This window comes from Solea senegalensis, linkage group LG6 (genome assembly GCF_019176455.1).
Source record: "Solea senegalensis isolate Sse05_10M linkage group LG6, IFAPA_SoseM_1, whole genome shotgun sequence".
Classification (NCBI taxonomy): domain Eukaryota; kingdom Metazoa; phylum Chordata; class Actinopteri; order Pleuronectiformes; family Soleidae; genus Solea; species Solea senegalensis.
Window position 1 is genome coordinate 24,418,714 of NC_058026.1, and position 15,740 is coordinate 24,434,453.

Consider the following 15,740-nt stretch of genomic DNA (forward strand, 5'->3'; position numbering starts at 1 on the left):
AACCTTTTGATCCTTCCTCTTTGGCTCGTAGGCATTTCTCCAACAAATGCCATTCCACACAAGTCGACTGGAGAAAGACAATGTCTATGCCCTTCACTCAAAGACGACCTGAAGCATGTAAGCTCACACCTCCTTCACACACAAAGACAATATACACACACCTCCTGTGTGATTGCCATGAGAATCGCCAAGTTAAAAAAACAAACAAAAGCGATCCCTCCACCTGTTAATAAATGACTCCTATAGAAAGAACAAGATGTACAGTAATCCATCATCACTTGTGGATTATTACTCTCTCAGAGTCCTTAATACATCCACTTAACTATTTTTAAATCTGTGGTTATATCATCATCAGTGCCAGTATGTCATGACACCATTAATCTGAGGCGTAGTAAGGGGGTTGCATTTCTGTAAGCCTGTCAGCTTTCATAAACACACATCCAGCTTCTCAGGAAATAATGGTGAGATCAACATGGGTTTGACCCCACCTCAGCGCCTAATCAGAGTAAATAGTGAGGATGAGTAAGGTTACTTATTTTAGTCTGTATGGGAGCAGCCCCAGGTTTCAGATGACACTGTCAGTGCAGCACCACAGACAGAAAGAATAACATGCTTTAATTCATTTGTTTTAACAGGGACATGTGTGATTGGAGCACCTCCACCTCCTGTTGTCAGTGTATTCAAATACAACATTTTACATGTTTTTGGAATGAGTCCAGTTTCATGGAACAGATGAACTCTCCTACGAACGTTAAGTTTGAATCATATCATGTAACACAACCATATGTTTGTGGATGTACAGTGCTGGAGAGACCACTATGACAATCTGTGTTTGTGTGTGGTGGTAGTGGTGGTGGTGGGGACTGGAGAACAGAGATTGAATTTCAGCAGAAGAACACCCACAGTGCAGCTCGGAGCCCACACCACCGCAGTACAGCATTGTTTCTGTGCAATTCAGCTTAATTGGCACCGGGGGGGGGAATCCATGGAAGGAGGGGGACAGAAGAGCAAGAGGAAACACAGAACATTACAATCAAAGCATGTGCATGTGGCTGATGATAAACCTGTTATCTGCCCTGTCTCCTGGGTGCCTGAGTTCCTCTCTTTGTATAAAGGCATCTCCATCCTGTTGATGCTGCCAGTAAACACCTCAGCCCTCCCCTGATCCTGTCCACCCGCTGTGGCTTGGAGCCAACATCATAGAATAGGACTCCTGGGGCCAGAGGGGGACTGAGACACATCTAATTGTCACGATGACTTTATCTACAACCAGTTAGGATCGAACAGGATAAGAAAGCTGAGCAGAGCAGGGAGAGCATCCTGCAAGTGGAAGTTGCATATTCAAATGCTCCGTTTGACTCCTCGTAAGCAAAGGGTCTTGTCATTGGAGGAGCAGGAGGCATGCAGGATAGATAAACTTCCTGTCTGGAAGTGTGCCTCCTAAACATCCCTGCCATCCCATCGCTGCGTGTCATCTAAACAATTCCTAAACAATTTTCAAATTGAAAAGCTGAGATCCACTAATGATTCTGGATAAAAAAATAAATAAACATCAAGCTCATGCTACTGCAGAGATTGCAATGTCTTTGCAACTGCAATATCCAGAGAGAATTGGAGTTACAGTATGTCACATTACAAACATATTACATAGTATTGCAGTATTTCCAAAGTCATAAATAAGATATTTTAAGAAGCAACGCCACACCAAAACACACAAATGAAAATCCACAAGTGATGTAACAATTTCCAAAAATCTGAAACTGTATAAAGGAGAAAAGATGTATTTTTGATTTCCCTTTACTGCTTGGCCTAGTTATCGTTCTTAGATGAGCTGCAAAACTAAATAAAAGTGGAAACTGGTTGTGTTTCACAGACATCGCCTGCAAACATGCACCTACTGGATGATACCAGCTGTCATTCACACTGGTGTCCACTCACATGTGCAGTGCTTTATTGTCTATTTGCATTTAAATGTATAGAAATGACATCACGTGGTATATATGAGACCATTTACTCCTAAAGGAAATGTTTACTGATGTTATAAATCAAGTGAGACACAGAGAAATGGAATTGTTTTTGAAACCAACAAAGTTGCCCCCTGGTGGCTATTCAATATATTTCTTACTTCCTGGTTAGCTTCACCCAGCAAACGAGAACAAACTATGTCCACTTTTTATACAGTAGGGGTGGGTGAAAATATAGATTTGGTGATAAATTGTCGTGCAATACGATAATCAATACGCCAGAGCAAATATAGATATATTAATTAATAAATGAAGGCGCTCCCTGCAAGTTTCACTCCCCAGGTGTCACTGCTGGTGCTGCTCAAATGAATGAGGGAAAGAAGAAGAGGAATAATTTATATAGTTAGTTTTGTTTTTGATGTAGCACTATATGATTGCCTTGCAATATATCCATTATTGTGATATTATTGGTATCGTGGACCATGTTTCGCGTATCGTATTGTGGGGTGCCCCGGGATTACCACCTTTATTATACAGTATATCTTCTAAAAGTAGAACCCTGACATCCAATCATGTAGGCGGGGTCCAGCAGACACGGTAAATGCTACGTCATTGATACTTCGTGTCATAATAAAAACAAATCAAACAAACAAATTATTTTGGCCCAACTCTCCATGTCCTGCAAATTAGTCCCCCCCCTCATTATTTCACAGCAGCAGAGCAAGAGAGGACAAAAAGGTATCGTGGACATCTGATAAAAATGTTTTGCTGAAGTGAATTAGGAGTTTAGACAAGGTTGTAATTTCAGACTGCGACACAGTTGTTAAACTGTCATCCCGGGGCAGTGAGTTTGTCTCTATTTAGAGTGTTGAGTAACTCACCAATGATATTAGAACCCTTAAAGGGACAATATGGGAAAGATTAAGAAAGCCATTAACCCATCTTGTGAAAATTGGCAGAAAATTAGCAATGAGCACAATGTGTGCTGTACATACAGTTAATTACCAGATAATAACAATGATTAGCTGCGATCAGATTTGATGAATGACCGCTGGTTTGGTGTAATTACATAATTGAATGCTAATAGTGAGCAGGCACCCCTTTCAAGAGATTTGTCTTGGCTGGAGATGTTCCTCACACGTTTACATAGGTGCAAACAGTTGCATTGTGAAGTGTTGAGGCTCTACTAAATTCTTCCCCTAAAAACATTTCTTGCTATATCCACCAGATTCCTTCCCCTTTTTTTTGTCCTTGTTTACGTCACATTTATATACTACCAGTGAAATTTCCTTCAGTGCTGTTCCTCCATTCCTACCTTCAGACCATTCTGCACCAGCTTGTGAATGTCCAAGAAGGGCTCCTTGATTAGCTCAAGGTCATGGTTGAGTATCCTGACTGTTCCCTCTCTCTCCAGGACAAAGAGACGCTGGGATCCGTCCCCACAGTGCACCACGGCCACTGGCTGCCTCAGACCGCTCAACACCTCCTGGACACAGTAGCAGTTGTGTTTGTGTTTCCTGGGTAACAGGGAAGATAGAGAGGATCAGAGACAGACAGCGGTGGTGAATAATCCAGTTACACATTAAAGGGGGGCATGAGAAAATGTGAGTTGCTCTGAATGAATATTATTTGGTTTTTTTTGTGGCACTGTCTTGCACTGTCATGTTTCTACAGCAGCCAGGACAAACACACTGGCCAGAATTTGTGTTTTGAAGTGAAAACCTACAACACAAACAAAGACAACAATGACATCATCCCTGGTATATGCTCAGGTCATGATGTACCTGAACAGAGTGTGGAGAAGTCCTAACTTTGTCACATTTTCCTGTATCCCCATTAAATGTATGTGATCTACAAAGCTATGATATTCATCCACAGATTATTATATTATTATTACTATTCAAACATACAAGCCTCAGTCCTCTAAACGCCCCATTTTTGTTAGATATCTGACAAAAGAAAGTATCTGACTAATCTTGAGAGACTGGGTGACCTGCAAACATGCTCATTTAAACGCAGAGGGCTCCGTGTTGAGGATGATAGGAGAATATTGACCTCTGCACTCAAAAAGGACCACAGTGTTAGCCAATAAGTCTGACTTAATTGGAGCATATGAGAGAGTTTGACTCACTTTCATTTATAGCGCTTTTCCATTATACAGTTCTAGCACTTCCACTAGAGATAGTACCTGGTAACTGGTGCTTTCTTAGTACCTGCTCTGGTCAGGCTCCAAGTGAGCTGAGCCGAAACTAAAATGTGACGTCGACAGACTGCCGGCCACTGATTGGCAGAGAGTGTTGTCACTGGAAGAGACATGAGCGCGACGTCCGATGCAAGAATCAAACTGAACAATGCCAAACTGTAGATCAGTTAAAAACACTTTTGAATCCCGAAACATGTGTTAATCTCTCAATATTTAACAAAGGAGTCTGGTGTATTTCGCGACAGCACTAAAAGCGGCATTACCTGGGTAAACCTCTCAAGGCAGAATAGAAACACTAGGAAGGTACAAATGCTGTTTGACATTCTTGCATCAGCAAAAGCAGATAAAAATGATCTCTCCCCTCCATGGGTGAAAGGGCAAAACCCTCTGTGATTAAGGCGAAATAAACATTTTCATAATGTGAGCAAAAAAATGAAGGATTAGACACAGATTATGGCCAAATTGACCAGTGAACCCCAGACTTCAACTGTTTCTATTAGAAAACCCCACAATGATTGCAGCACAATGAGATGAATTTCAACTTTTAAGAACTAATGAAACCTGAGAGAAATCCCTTTTACTAAACAAACCCAGTAAAATAATCAAAATAATTATACGCATAAAAATCCATGTTGTAATTAAATCCTCAAATGTTATAAACGATGGTTAAATTCAGACTACAAACCTGCTGATATCTTCTATTTTCTCATCTCCCAAGTAGTTGGAATCTTGGCCTTGTAGTTGCTTTCGTTGAAAATCTGGAAAGCATAGACTGGCATCCCTCCTCCCATAGTATTGGCAGAACTCATCCACGTCAGCTTGAAACAGTTCTAGCAAACACAACAGACACAGACACAGACAGAGGAAAGACAGAAATGCCAATGAACGGTCTCCTAATGCAGTTTTTAAGATTGTGTATCACGTGTCTGCACAATTTCTGTATTCCCTTGCATGGGTAAAGAGTAGGACAGAGGAAAAGAGAAAGGATGTGATGTGTTGGTGTACTTGGGAAGGTTGAACTCTGCTTGATGAGCCAAACCAAAATTCTGGCTAGACTGGGCTAGAACAAGTGAAGAGAAAGTGGGCCAAACCAAATGGATCACAGATTTGAGACTGCGGTGAACTATGCCTCCTATGGAGAGGAAAAAGATTGCATTCCTAAAATTTAGTTTACTCTGACATTCATTTTGATTTGTGAAATGATGCTCGTGCCATTATCCTAATGAATTAGTAAGAAACAGCACTCTGAGATTGTTTTTCTTTTCCTTCCTTCAGTGATGAGGTTGCACTTGCTCCTATTGTGGGATCCCTTTATTACATTAGATCCTCAGAGTGGGGTGTCAGCATACAGCAGCTGCCTGGATTTGATTAATTCAAAAGGAAAATGAAAGCTCTGTCGGAAAATGCAGCAACATGTTGCCAGTGACAATAAAACTCATCAGGCCCAATATTTTCTCTCTTTGGCACTAAGAATATACGTGTATCAGGTGGCTCATGGGTTTTTTCGAAGGTTGGCTTGGAGTTTGGTAGTTTATTGTCATTCACAATGTACTGTTCACGAGAAGGATGTTTTATGCACACAAAACAGTTTACTCAAGACGGGGTTAGTCCCACAGGCCGTAAGAGCATAATTGTAAAAGACGTGATGTAAAAAACAAAAAGAATCCTTCAATATAGTCGTGTTGACAGACCATAAAAATTTGGGTCCTGAGTTATCTGATCACATAATGACGAATGTAGCGGGAGATTGTCAGGATCAGATCTGGGGATCCAGGAGAGTCCACATGTGGACATTCTCCTCAGATTGTATGTCTGAAAGCAGCTTTTGTATATAACAAGTATCTCACTTTGTATTATGACATATATGTCTCCATTTATACAACAAAAAATACAAACTCGAAACATTAATGTATCAGAAAGAAAATCAGTAAAATCACATCACCTAAGCCAGTGAGACCAAACACAGTGAGAGCGGAAAAACTCCCACAGCTAACGAAATGTAAAATGACAGGAGAAATTAAAGACCAACACAGAAGATTTCATTCTCACTGAATGAAAGGTAAACAATGTTAAATCGAACTAAAAGCTCCCAATATTCCCTCCATTCTTAGCTGTGTTGTGACCACTTGCTCTAGCCTTTACATGAGTAAACTGACTGTTTTGCGTGATTGAGCAACACATGGACACATCATGGGGAAATGAAGTAATCAACCAGTTAAATATGGCATGTAATTCTGAATAAACAAACGAAAGATATTCTTTGTTTTTACTAACAAACAAAGGCACGATATGTCCAAATAGTGACTGGCTGTGTTTTACTCATTAAGGAAAATGTGCCATCACATCATACCTTGTTTCCCTTTCGCCTGTTGGTTTACCTAAAATGTTTCATTACCAAAGCACAAAAGTGATCTGCATAAACACGGGAGTCATACACAGCGACGCCTCGGGCCGCTGCAGCCTCAACATCGTTCCCAGCAAACAGCAGAGTGTGCAGAGGTTCTCAGCAGCCCTTGGTGACCTAAAAACAATCTTGACAGTATTGTTTCCTTTAGTCAGTCCCTCTGAGGACAGAGGAGAGCAAATATACCAGTGATAAAAACACAAACAGGGCTCTCCCTGTCAATCCTTTCATCTCCTTCTCCTGCCACACACCAACCGCACGGGCTGACCACACCAAATACTAGAGGTGATAGGATATCCCCTCCAACATCTAAACATAACATGAAGATCAAACACACACATCTCTGGCTTTACCACCCACCCTCTTGTGTCTGCAGTTATCTTAACCATGCTGGTTGGGGACCTTGGGTGCAGGGTGGGGGGGGGTGAAGATATAAGGAAAGTAGGGTGCAGGAAAGGTGGGAGGCCTCAAGGCAGTAAAACGTCTTAATGGAGGAATAAGTGCTACAAACACCAGCCTAATCAAGGGCCAGGGGGAAGTTTGAGGATGACAGGTATGGAGGATGTAAAGGCTACTGTTTCATTTCCACTCTTTAGGCTGACTTGAATTAAATTTGCAAAGATTTAGGACGCGTTGTTCTGTTTGTGTGTGAGGTTACACTCCCTGTTACTGTCCGGACACAATAACGTCCAGATTCACAAATCTTTAAAGAATATATTTTCATTTAATGTTTTCCGCAAATGCAAACAAATAGGAAAAAGGGGAGAGCGTGCAAAAGAACAGACGTCAATACAATACAGCAGAGAGCGAGAGAGAGAGAGACAGAGACACAGAGAGAGAGAGAGACAGAACTCTGTCCATATTCCTGGCTCCCCAGCGCTAAAGTTATACTTCCATCTGGTTATCTTCCAAGGCAACCTGGGTGGCCCACCCTAAGTACTTGACATCTTGATGCACTTCAGCAGTTTTACATACACACAACCTTTGTAGAAAAATAAATGTGTCATTCGTCACCACATATGCTGATCTGTGGAGGGCGGGTGGGGGGGTTAGAGTGGGGAGGAGCACGACAGTGAAGGGTGGGGTTCTTCTGTGGATTCCTCTCCTGAGCTTTTTTGGTTTGAGTCTCTGAGCCCATATGTCTGTCAGCTTATGAAATTGTAATGTAATTCCAGTCTTCTTCTTCTTCTTCCCTCTGTCTCCTCTCTGGAGTTTGTTTAAGCGTTGTACACGACAGGCCAGCGGGCCATTAGATGCAGACTTGGGTGGACTCAGGTGGAATGCATGTGTTTGATATTTGACTTGAGCTGCAGCGCACCATGTGGGTGGGTTGCAGGCAAATGTGTTTGAAACTGTTCTCTGTTTGCAAATCTCAGCCGATCTAATCAGTCTGTGGCGACAGAGATTGGAAGAAGACATGGCTTGAGGAGAAGAGACAGTCGAAAAGTGTTTGATCATGTTTGGTATGCACTCTGAAGACACAGGTACCTGTGATCTTGCATCCCTTCAAAAGAAATTCTTCTTAGGACCAGATGCTTTCGGGGGAAAAGGATGGTTCCTATCATTTAACACTACCATATCCACAAGAATAACTGTGGTATTGTTCATGCTCCGTTGATCTGCCAGGCCATAGTCAAGCAGCAAAGCCACATTTCTAACCTCTCTGCCAAGGAGCTTGTGTTTTTTTGTGTGCCTGCATTTGTCTGTCTGTCTGTCTGTGAGCAGCATAAATCAGAAAGTAAACAGATTTTCACGACATTTGATGGGGATGGAGTTACGGATGAAACAATTTTGAATTTTGAATTCAGACATGCTCCTATCTAGTTTTCATTTGTTGTTACCACTCAAATGAAAACACAGCAGCTGTGGCAGAGTGTCATGTGTGAGGAAGTAGTTGAGTGCTGGACAGTATGAGATGACGCATCCCTGACAAAGAACCACCTCCAGGTTCTGAAGTAGATCATAGTGCTCAAGATAGTTTTTCTAATACACTACTCTGACTCAACCTGCTTTTGTTAATACACCTGACAAGTTTGTTAACGTCTCCACCGCTGTAAATGAAATATCTTTCTCAGCGAAGTTTCAAGAAAATGCCTCAAACCTTCATCGGGATTGTCATGTTCAAAATTTAATCTCCTGAGTGCCATGAACTTATAGATTGAAACTGCACCGTAAAAAGCACAAAATGTCTCCCCGGCGGTTTGCAAGAAAACAAAATTGCTGTATCAGTCTCCAGACTCATCAGCAAACTGGCTTTGTGTCTGCATTTGCAAAGTGCTGCGAGTTTCTTTACTGATGCATTAAAGTGCAACAGTAAAGCAGAGAGCGAGGCAGCAAGTAAGCAAATGGGTGAGACGAGCTCAGCAACAAATGGAGGTGAGGTCAGATGAGGTAAGAGTTGGATAAATAAATATTCACAGACCAGACTACTGACGCACCAAAAATCCAGTCCAAAAATCTGCCACTTGGACATGTGCAGCCTGAGTCTCAATGAGAAATGAGGGCCGGTGTGAATTTTTAATTCATTACAATCAGAGGTGTCACTAAAAACTAAGTGTAACATAGACTATGTCTCCTATCACTCGCTTCATGTGTATATGTTTGATTGTTTATCACCAGGTAACAGCACAGGGCGTGTAATTATTATTATCTGTGTAATTACCTGGTATGTGCCCCCTGCAGGTGTAGTAGAACTCGCGGCAGAAATCCTGGCAGAGCTGCGGCAGGTCTGGCTCCCTGTGTGGCATCTTATCCATGTCCGAGGAGTGGAACAACACCTGGGCATTGGGGGAGCAGCGAGCACACTTGATCTCCTCCAGGAGACGTCCACATTCTGTGTTGTTGGTGGAGAAAATCTGGAGACCACACGCAACAAGGCTGATTAAAATGGTGGACTGTTAACTTTTACCTCAAACACAAGGCATCATTTGGAAATATTAGCATTGCTAAGGATTACACTATGGAGAAAGGAAACGTTAGTTTGATGGGGGTATTTTCAAACATTTATTTTATTGCATTCCTCACAACTTGAGAGACTTTTCATGAACTTTCAAGATGATTTTCTCTAACAAAGTCTAACTTAGGTTTTACAGGCAGCTATACTGAGTATTTACACGGTATATCGGGTATACCATATAATGTGTAACATTAATGCTTTCAATTAAATTGTTTGCATTGTTCTAACAATAAAAAACAGATGCTTTCGCACTTTCTATCCCTCAGCAGACTTTTCCATTTAACGGCTCGCACTCAGCCAATCGCACTCCAGGTACCGCACAGACAGAGACGAAGACAGAACTCTCACAGACAGAACAGCAGCACATTCAGAAAGCACTGTATGTTCACAACACCGAGCGACCACATGCCACATGCAACATAAGATAACACAACAAGTTAGAACAACTATTGTGTTAAACACTTCTTTGTAGCGTCATCATCTAGAATGAAGCATGAGTATGGATATGCACAAACACACCACCGTTCATTACAGGCGGGATGGCATGTGTTCTCATTGAAACCTTTTTTTGAATATTTCTCTTCAGAATCCCATGGAGACAAACTTGGAAACCACATCATGTCATTACATTGTATCAGTAATATCCTCAGCTATGTTCTCCACATCACTTGCTTATACGCTGAGACTGGATCACCCTGTTTGCTCGACGCCACAGAGAAACAAAGACACCTCGTTCGCTCTTTCACTGCCGACGGTCCGCAAACAGCTGAAGTAAAATGACGATTCCCATGTCTGACAGATCTCAGGGCATGAAATGAATGAAGCCAAATACAAGCCACGGAGACCGACTTGGGATCATTACACAAAAGTACACAAAGAGTTAATCCAAAAGAAATTAGCAGGATTATTTACATAACAAATTAGCTGTAATAAAACACAATGTAATCTGTTTTAGGTCAAGAGCTGCGCAGCATGGGCAGTCAGGCAGGCAGGCTGGCTGGTAGTGCTTTGCTCTGTGTGAGGTCCATGTGTAAACACCAATTTAGAGATAGACAGACACATCATTCCCACTCTGGCATCAACAAATTAGCAGTCTGTCGAAGTCAATTACACCAGTGGACCCAAGGCCAACATATGGACAACTTACACTTTGCTCTGATTGTAGAACAAACTGGGACTGAGTAAAAGTTTAAGTTGCACAGACCTGTGTTTACTCAACAGGTGGCAGAACCTCTGGCTAAACCCTGAGGGTCTACGTGTAAATATACTGACATCAATCAAAAGAGACTGAGGAGTTTCCATCCATAAACCCCAAATCTAAACATATAATTGCCTTACATTTGATCAAACTAACAAAGGGAGCTCCCGGCTGGCTTCGACCCTGTGTGCTGTGTTTTTCTTTCTGCATGCCCTACACACTCATGCCATGTAGTGTTGTGGGCATGCCTGCCCTCCTGCTCTAAATTGCCCATTGATTCTGTGTGCCATGGGCTGGCATGGCACACAGAATGGAGAGTGGCATTTGTGTTCACTCAGCCGTGCCCTGTGTCCATATGTTGCTGGGACAGGCTCCAACGTTGCCATCATCCAAACCTGAACAAGTAGACCTTTGTTTGTTGTCTTTTTTTTTGCTTAATCCCGGCAAGCATGTTCCTCAAACGTGGGGAGAAAGTGGCAATGAGGCTCAGCTGTTGTTCTTCTGCTAAGGACAAGGTAACACAGGTCAACCGCTAAGCCATAAGGAGAAACACGGAGCCTAAATGGCATAAGCAAATTAAAATGTCATTGACTTATACCCAGGATATATCGGTGCATATCATTTTCTCTAGCAGCATAAACCTGATTTTCATTCAAATGTATAGCACGTATTGATAATGTAAATAAAGAGTGTTGGTAGCTGTTGATACACAGTTTTTTTATTGTCGCTTCTATCGATTACTGTAGTACTATTTGCTCCTTACTCTAAATCAAGTAATACACATACACCTCTTCTTGCCATTTCCACCATTTTTCCAAAGCAGCCAAAATTTCACTTTTCACTTCACTTCATGCAGAAGCTGGCGTAAGAATTCAGGCAAGCGTTTTCTAAAACATCATACTTTATAAGCTGAATATATAGCAATTAAGCTTTTGTGCTATATTTTAACTTTGTGGTTCAATTTGGGTTTTTAATGAATGCACACATTAAAACAGGCTGATGGTTACTTAGGGAAGACGCCCCCTTTTTATGCCCAATGCAAAAACTGATATCCCAACCTTTAGTATCTACAAACACTGACTTAGTCATTATCAGCCAAACATAATGCTGTGTAACACACTTTAACAAATGTGTGACAGGTTGTGTTTCCCATCAGATTTTTACCTGATTTATCTGATCCGGTGATTTTGACCGATGGTTACACACCGATAGCTTCATAAGAAAGAAAAGCTGTCACACGATCGCCTCTTTCTAATATAACACAATGGCTTTTGTCAGTGAGAAAAACACATATTCATGCAGAATGCCACGTTTGGTCAAAATCACTTGTCTTTAAATGGCAAGAAATCTGTGATACACTGCAGACTTCATATGGGCAGAGGGACTGGGGGTCGGTGGGGGGTTTGAGCACTACTGCAGGCAACACTAATGCTTCAACAAAGCACTTGTCCTCAGGGAATAGGTGTAAGTTAGTTGGCAGGAGGATATAGTGAAGGACACACACCCTCTCAAAGGCATTAACACTTGGACAGGGCTGATGAGTGGGGGGAGAGTGATGTTCTCCAGCTTCTCCCATTAGCGAAACCAACAAACACAATGGTGTTGTTGTTATTCTTTTGCCATAATCAGAAAGGGCTCCGTGTGTGGGCAGTGTAGTGGGGAGGAGGAGAAGTCGAGTTTGTCCCACTCACTTTCACCCCCCGCTTTTATTTGCATGACTTGAGCAAATTAAATGATGCAATATGGCTTTTTGTCGCAACACAAAGTGAGATACCACCCAGCCACTGAATGATCCGAGGACCGGTTTAACATGTGAATGGCCCCGGTGAGGATCCAACGGAATCCGCTACAAGTTTGACACATACAGTCGTTTATTGTGTTGTTGTTGTTGTTGTTGTTGTTGTTGTTTTTTACCCTTCCTCTCTTTAACTCCCACAGAGACCGAGCAGAGGCTTCAACCCTGAGCTTATATGACAGTTTAACACTTTCCCAAAGCTCGATGAATTCAAAGAGACGTTTTCCTCCTTCCGCGAACAGAACAACGAAAACAGCTCAGAGTTCAAAGTAAAAAGCGACACAACCGAGTTTCCAACCTTTAAAGAGTTCAACAGACAAGATAGTGCTCATTTCTCCTGACACTTGTAGCGAAGTGTAGCGAGACGTGCTCTAATCGGAGAGTGATTACCATGGCAACGCCGAAGCGCACGGGACACGCTGCATTAAGAGTTGCGCCAGGCTGTGCGTAAAGAAGCACAACGGGGGAACCATAGAGCTTAACTTCATGACACAAACGGAAGAATCAACACACGGGGAACCCACGCATGAGAACATCAACATACAGAAGAATATTAATGTCATATTAAAAACTGTAGACAGTAGAAAACGTGCAAATGACGTTAACACATGATGCTACAAACAACTATGGGTATTAATAACCACACACACACAATATGTGCATTCACCTACATCTGGATACGCACAGACATTTAAGTACAGTATGTCCCTGTAACACATGCTTTACAGGGACAATCAGAGGAATGCAACACAGCCCGGGGCCATATTTACCCCCCTGACCATCAGCAAATCCACTCACCCAGAATGACAATACACACAGGCTGTAAATGCACCTCATGAAGGGGACTTAGCAGTTGAAAAACACAGCATCTCCCTTTAAAAAAGGGGGTAAAAAAAAGCACCATTGTTGTGGGTGAACATGATGAACTCACCCTGGCGTCCCTGCGGTGCAAGATCTGATAGGCGGCTCTCCTGGTGGGACAGCAGGACACACGGGGGTACAACCTGTGGCAAACATCTGCGCTGCTGCTGCCGCTGCTGCTGCTGCTGCTGCTGCTGCCACTGCCGTCAAGCAGCACTTTTCTCTCCCTCTTCTTCAGCCGCTTGGGCAAGCTTCCGTCGTAACATCGTCTCCTCCTGGGGCCAATTTCTCCTCGCTCACCGAACTTTGCGTCCCCACATTCCCACACGTTGACCGCGATGGCCAGGACGAGCACGAATTGCAAATGCTTCATAGTTTGTATATGTATTTATGTATAAATATCATAAAAAAATATCAACAAATAGAAACGTGTGAGGGGGAAAACACACACAAATATGCTCTTCTTTTCTTCAAAACCTTGTAATGTATGCACGTTTTTTTTTTTTTTAAATTGTGCTAAAGCACAACAATACGTGTTGAAATTGCAAATATGCAGTTTGTCAGAGCAGGTGTCCTAAACTGAAACCACTGCTATAAAGAAATGTGATTACAATAAATTAAAGTTGATTCAGATCATGGAGTGAAAAAAAACACGAAATTAAAGCCAATCAATAACACAAATGATCCTGAAGCACTCAAAAAGTTAAAAAAAAAAAAGAAGAAGAAAAAGAAAAAAAAGAAGCAAACAAAATCACTGTGTACACTGCAAACAAAAAAGAGAGAAAGAGACCCGTGACGTAGTTTCAGATGTAATTCCTTTGGCGCACAGCACGGCGGTTTGCGCATCAAAACATATAAGAAAATAAAAAGTTGCCTCTCACTTAAGTCCTCAGAGCGCTCACATGTTTTCCCGTGCTCTTTCCTCCTTCTTTTTAACCAGCGCGCGAGAAGAGGAGCGAGCACGGTGACGTATGACTTCGCGGGAGCGCGCGCCTGTGGCCGCAGTCGCGTCCACGTCGAGGTAAGCGATTACCTGGCAAAGCCTACAGAGAGAGAGGCTGAGCAGGGAAAAGCCATGACTGTGTCGATATGCTGGGGGAAAAAAATCTTATTCAGTCTGAAATTGAGGATGTAAACAAACAGTTATGTTGATGGTAACTGCAAATAACAACAGTAGCCCATGGAAACTTCTGCTTTCAGGACTCAGTGTGGACTTCAGCAGCTGCAGTTGGAAGTTTGATGTACATTCTGTGATCATCCTCTGCACCACTGAAGGAGTGGAAGGAGTAGTTGAGTTACTGTTGTCTGGTCATTCTCCTCTGACCCCTGGCATCACCAAGGTATTTTCACACAGAACACAACTGCTCTCTTTTTCAGACATTTCTCTGGTTGGGTGTGAAGATCCCAGTCAATCAGCAGTTCCTGAAATACTCAGATGAGCCATGCCACATTCAAAGTCACTTAACTCACCTTTCTTCATTGTTCCTCAAGCGGGTCGTTTTGACCATGTTTACGTGCCTAAATGCATTGAGTTGCTGCTATGTGACTGGCTGATTTGATAACAAGCGGTTGAACAGGTGTACCTAATAAAGTGGCCAGTGAGTGTATTGCCACTGCATGTTTTTCTATGTTTATAAACAGACACAGTGAAAACCCTCTGGCTTTGTTTTTCTAAATCCTTGCAGATATTGATTTTTTTTGTTTTCCCTACACACTGTTGAGCATCTTTATTTGACTTCTAATAAACAAACAAACATGATAAACTATTTTTCGTTCTCCTTGACTGACACGTCACTTGATAGCGATCTTAAAGGGAATGTCCAACAATTAACAGAGAAACAACAACCAGTGCCCTGGGCCTTTTTTGGATACTCAGGAAAATCTGAAATCAGTTACAATGTCAGCGGCACCTGTTCTTACTTGGGGGTCTCCGGCACTCACCACAGCCCCAGCTTATCTACAGGAATCTGGAGCGGGTGGAATCCAGGAGGGGTTGGTTTGATTGTGGGCAATTATGGAAATGACTGTGTGCTATGAAGCCATGGCAGACGCTGCCAGATCTGACCCCCCACCCTCTACATTCCTTACGTTACCCGACTGAAGACATTCAGGACCAAGTATAGCCAAAGTGCTACTGTGGTACAGTGTGTTGTGAAAGGAGGGAAGAAGCAGGACCATGTGCAGAGAAGGAATCTGCCGCCGCCGCCGCCGCCGCCACCAACACTTGAGCTCCGAGCAGAGAGAAGGAATATAACTGTGTTGTCGAACAGTGTGAACACATGTGGGATGCAGCTGTGGAGCAGAGGAGAGAACATCTGCTCGGAGAGATAGACCATTAGAGAGAATTGCAGTTGAACAG

The 15,740-nt window shown here is 42.5% G+C and overlaps 1 protein-coding gene across 1 annotated transcript in view; it reads right to left on the bottom strand.

The window, feature by feature from the left end:
* The window catches only part of LOC122771572 (hedgehog interacting protein), a 30,090-nt gene extending 16,261 nt beyond the window's left edge, over positions 1-13,829 (bottom strand). The window contains exons 1-4 of the mRNA XM_044029217.1: positions 13,452-13,829; positions 9,234-9,426; positions 4,853-4,997; positions 3,280-3,481 (exon numbers count right to left, since the gene is read on the bottom strand). Coding sequence (XP_043885152.1) covers positions 3,280-3,481; positions 4,853-4,997; positions 9,234-9,426; positions 13,452-13,754 — 843 coding nt within the window. The 5' untranslated portion in view covers positions 13,755-13,829. The remainder of the gene's footprint in view (positions 1-3,279; positions 3,482-4,852; positions 4,998-9,233; positions 9,427-13,451) is intronic.
* Between the last annotated feature and the right edge of the window lie 1,911 nt (positions 13,830-15,740).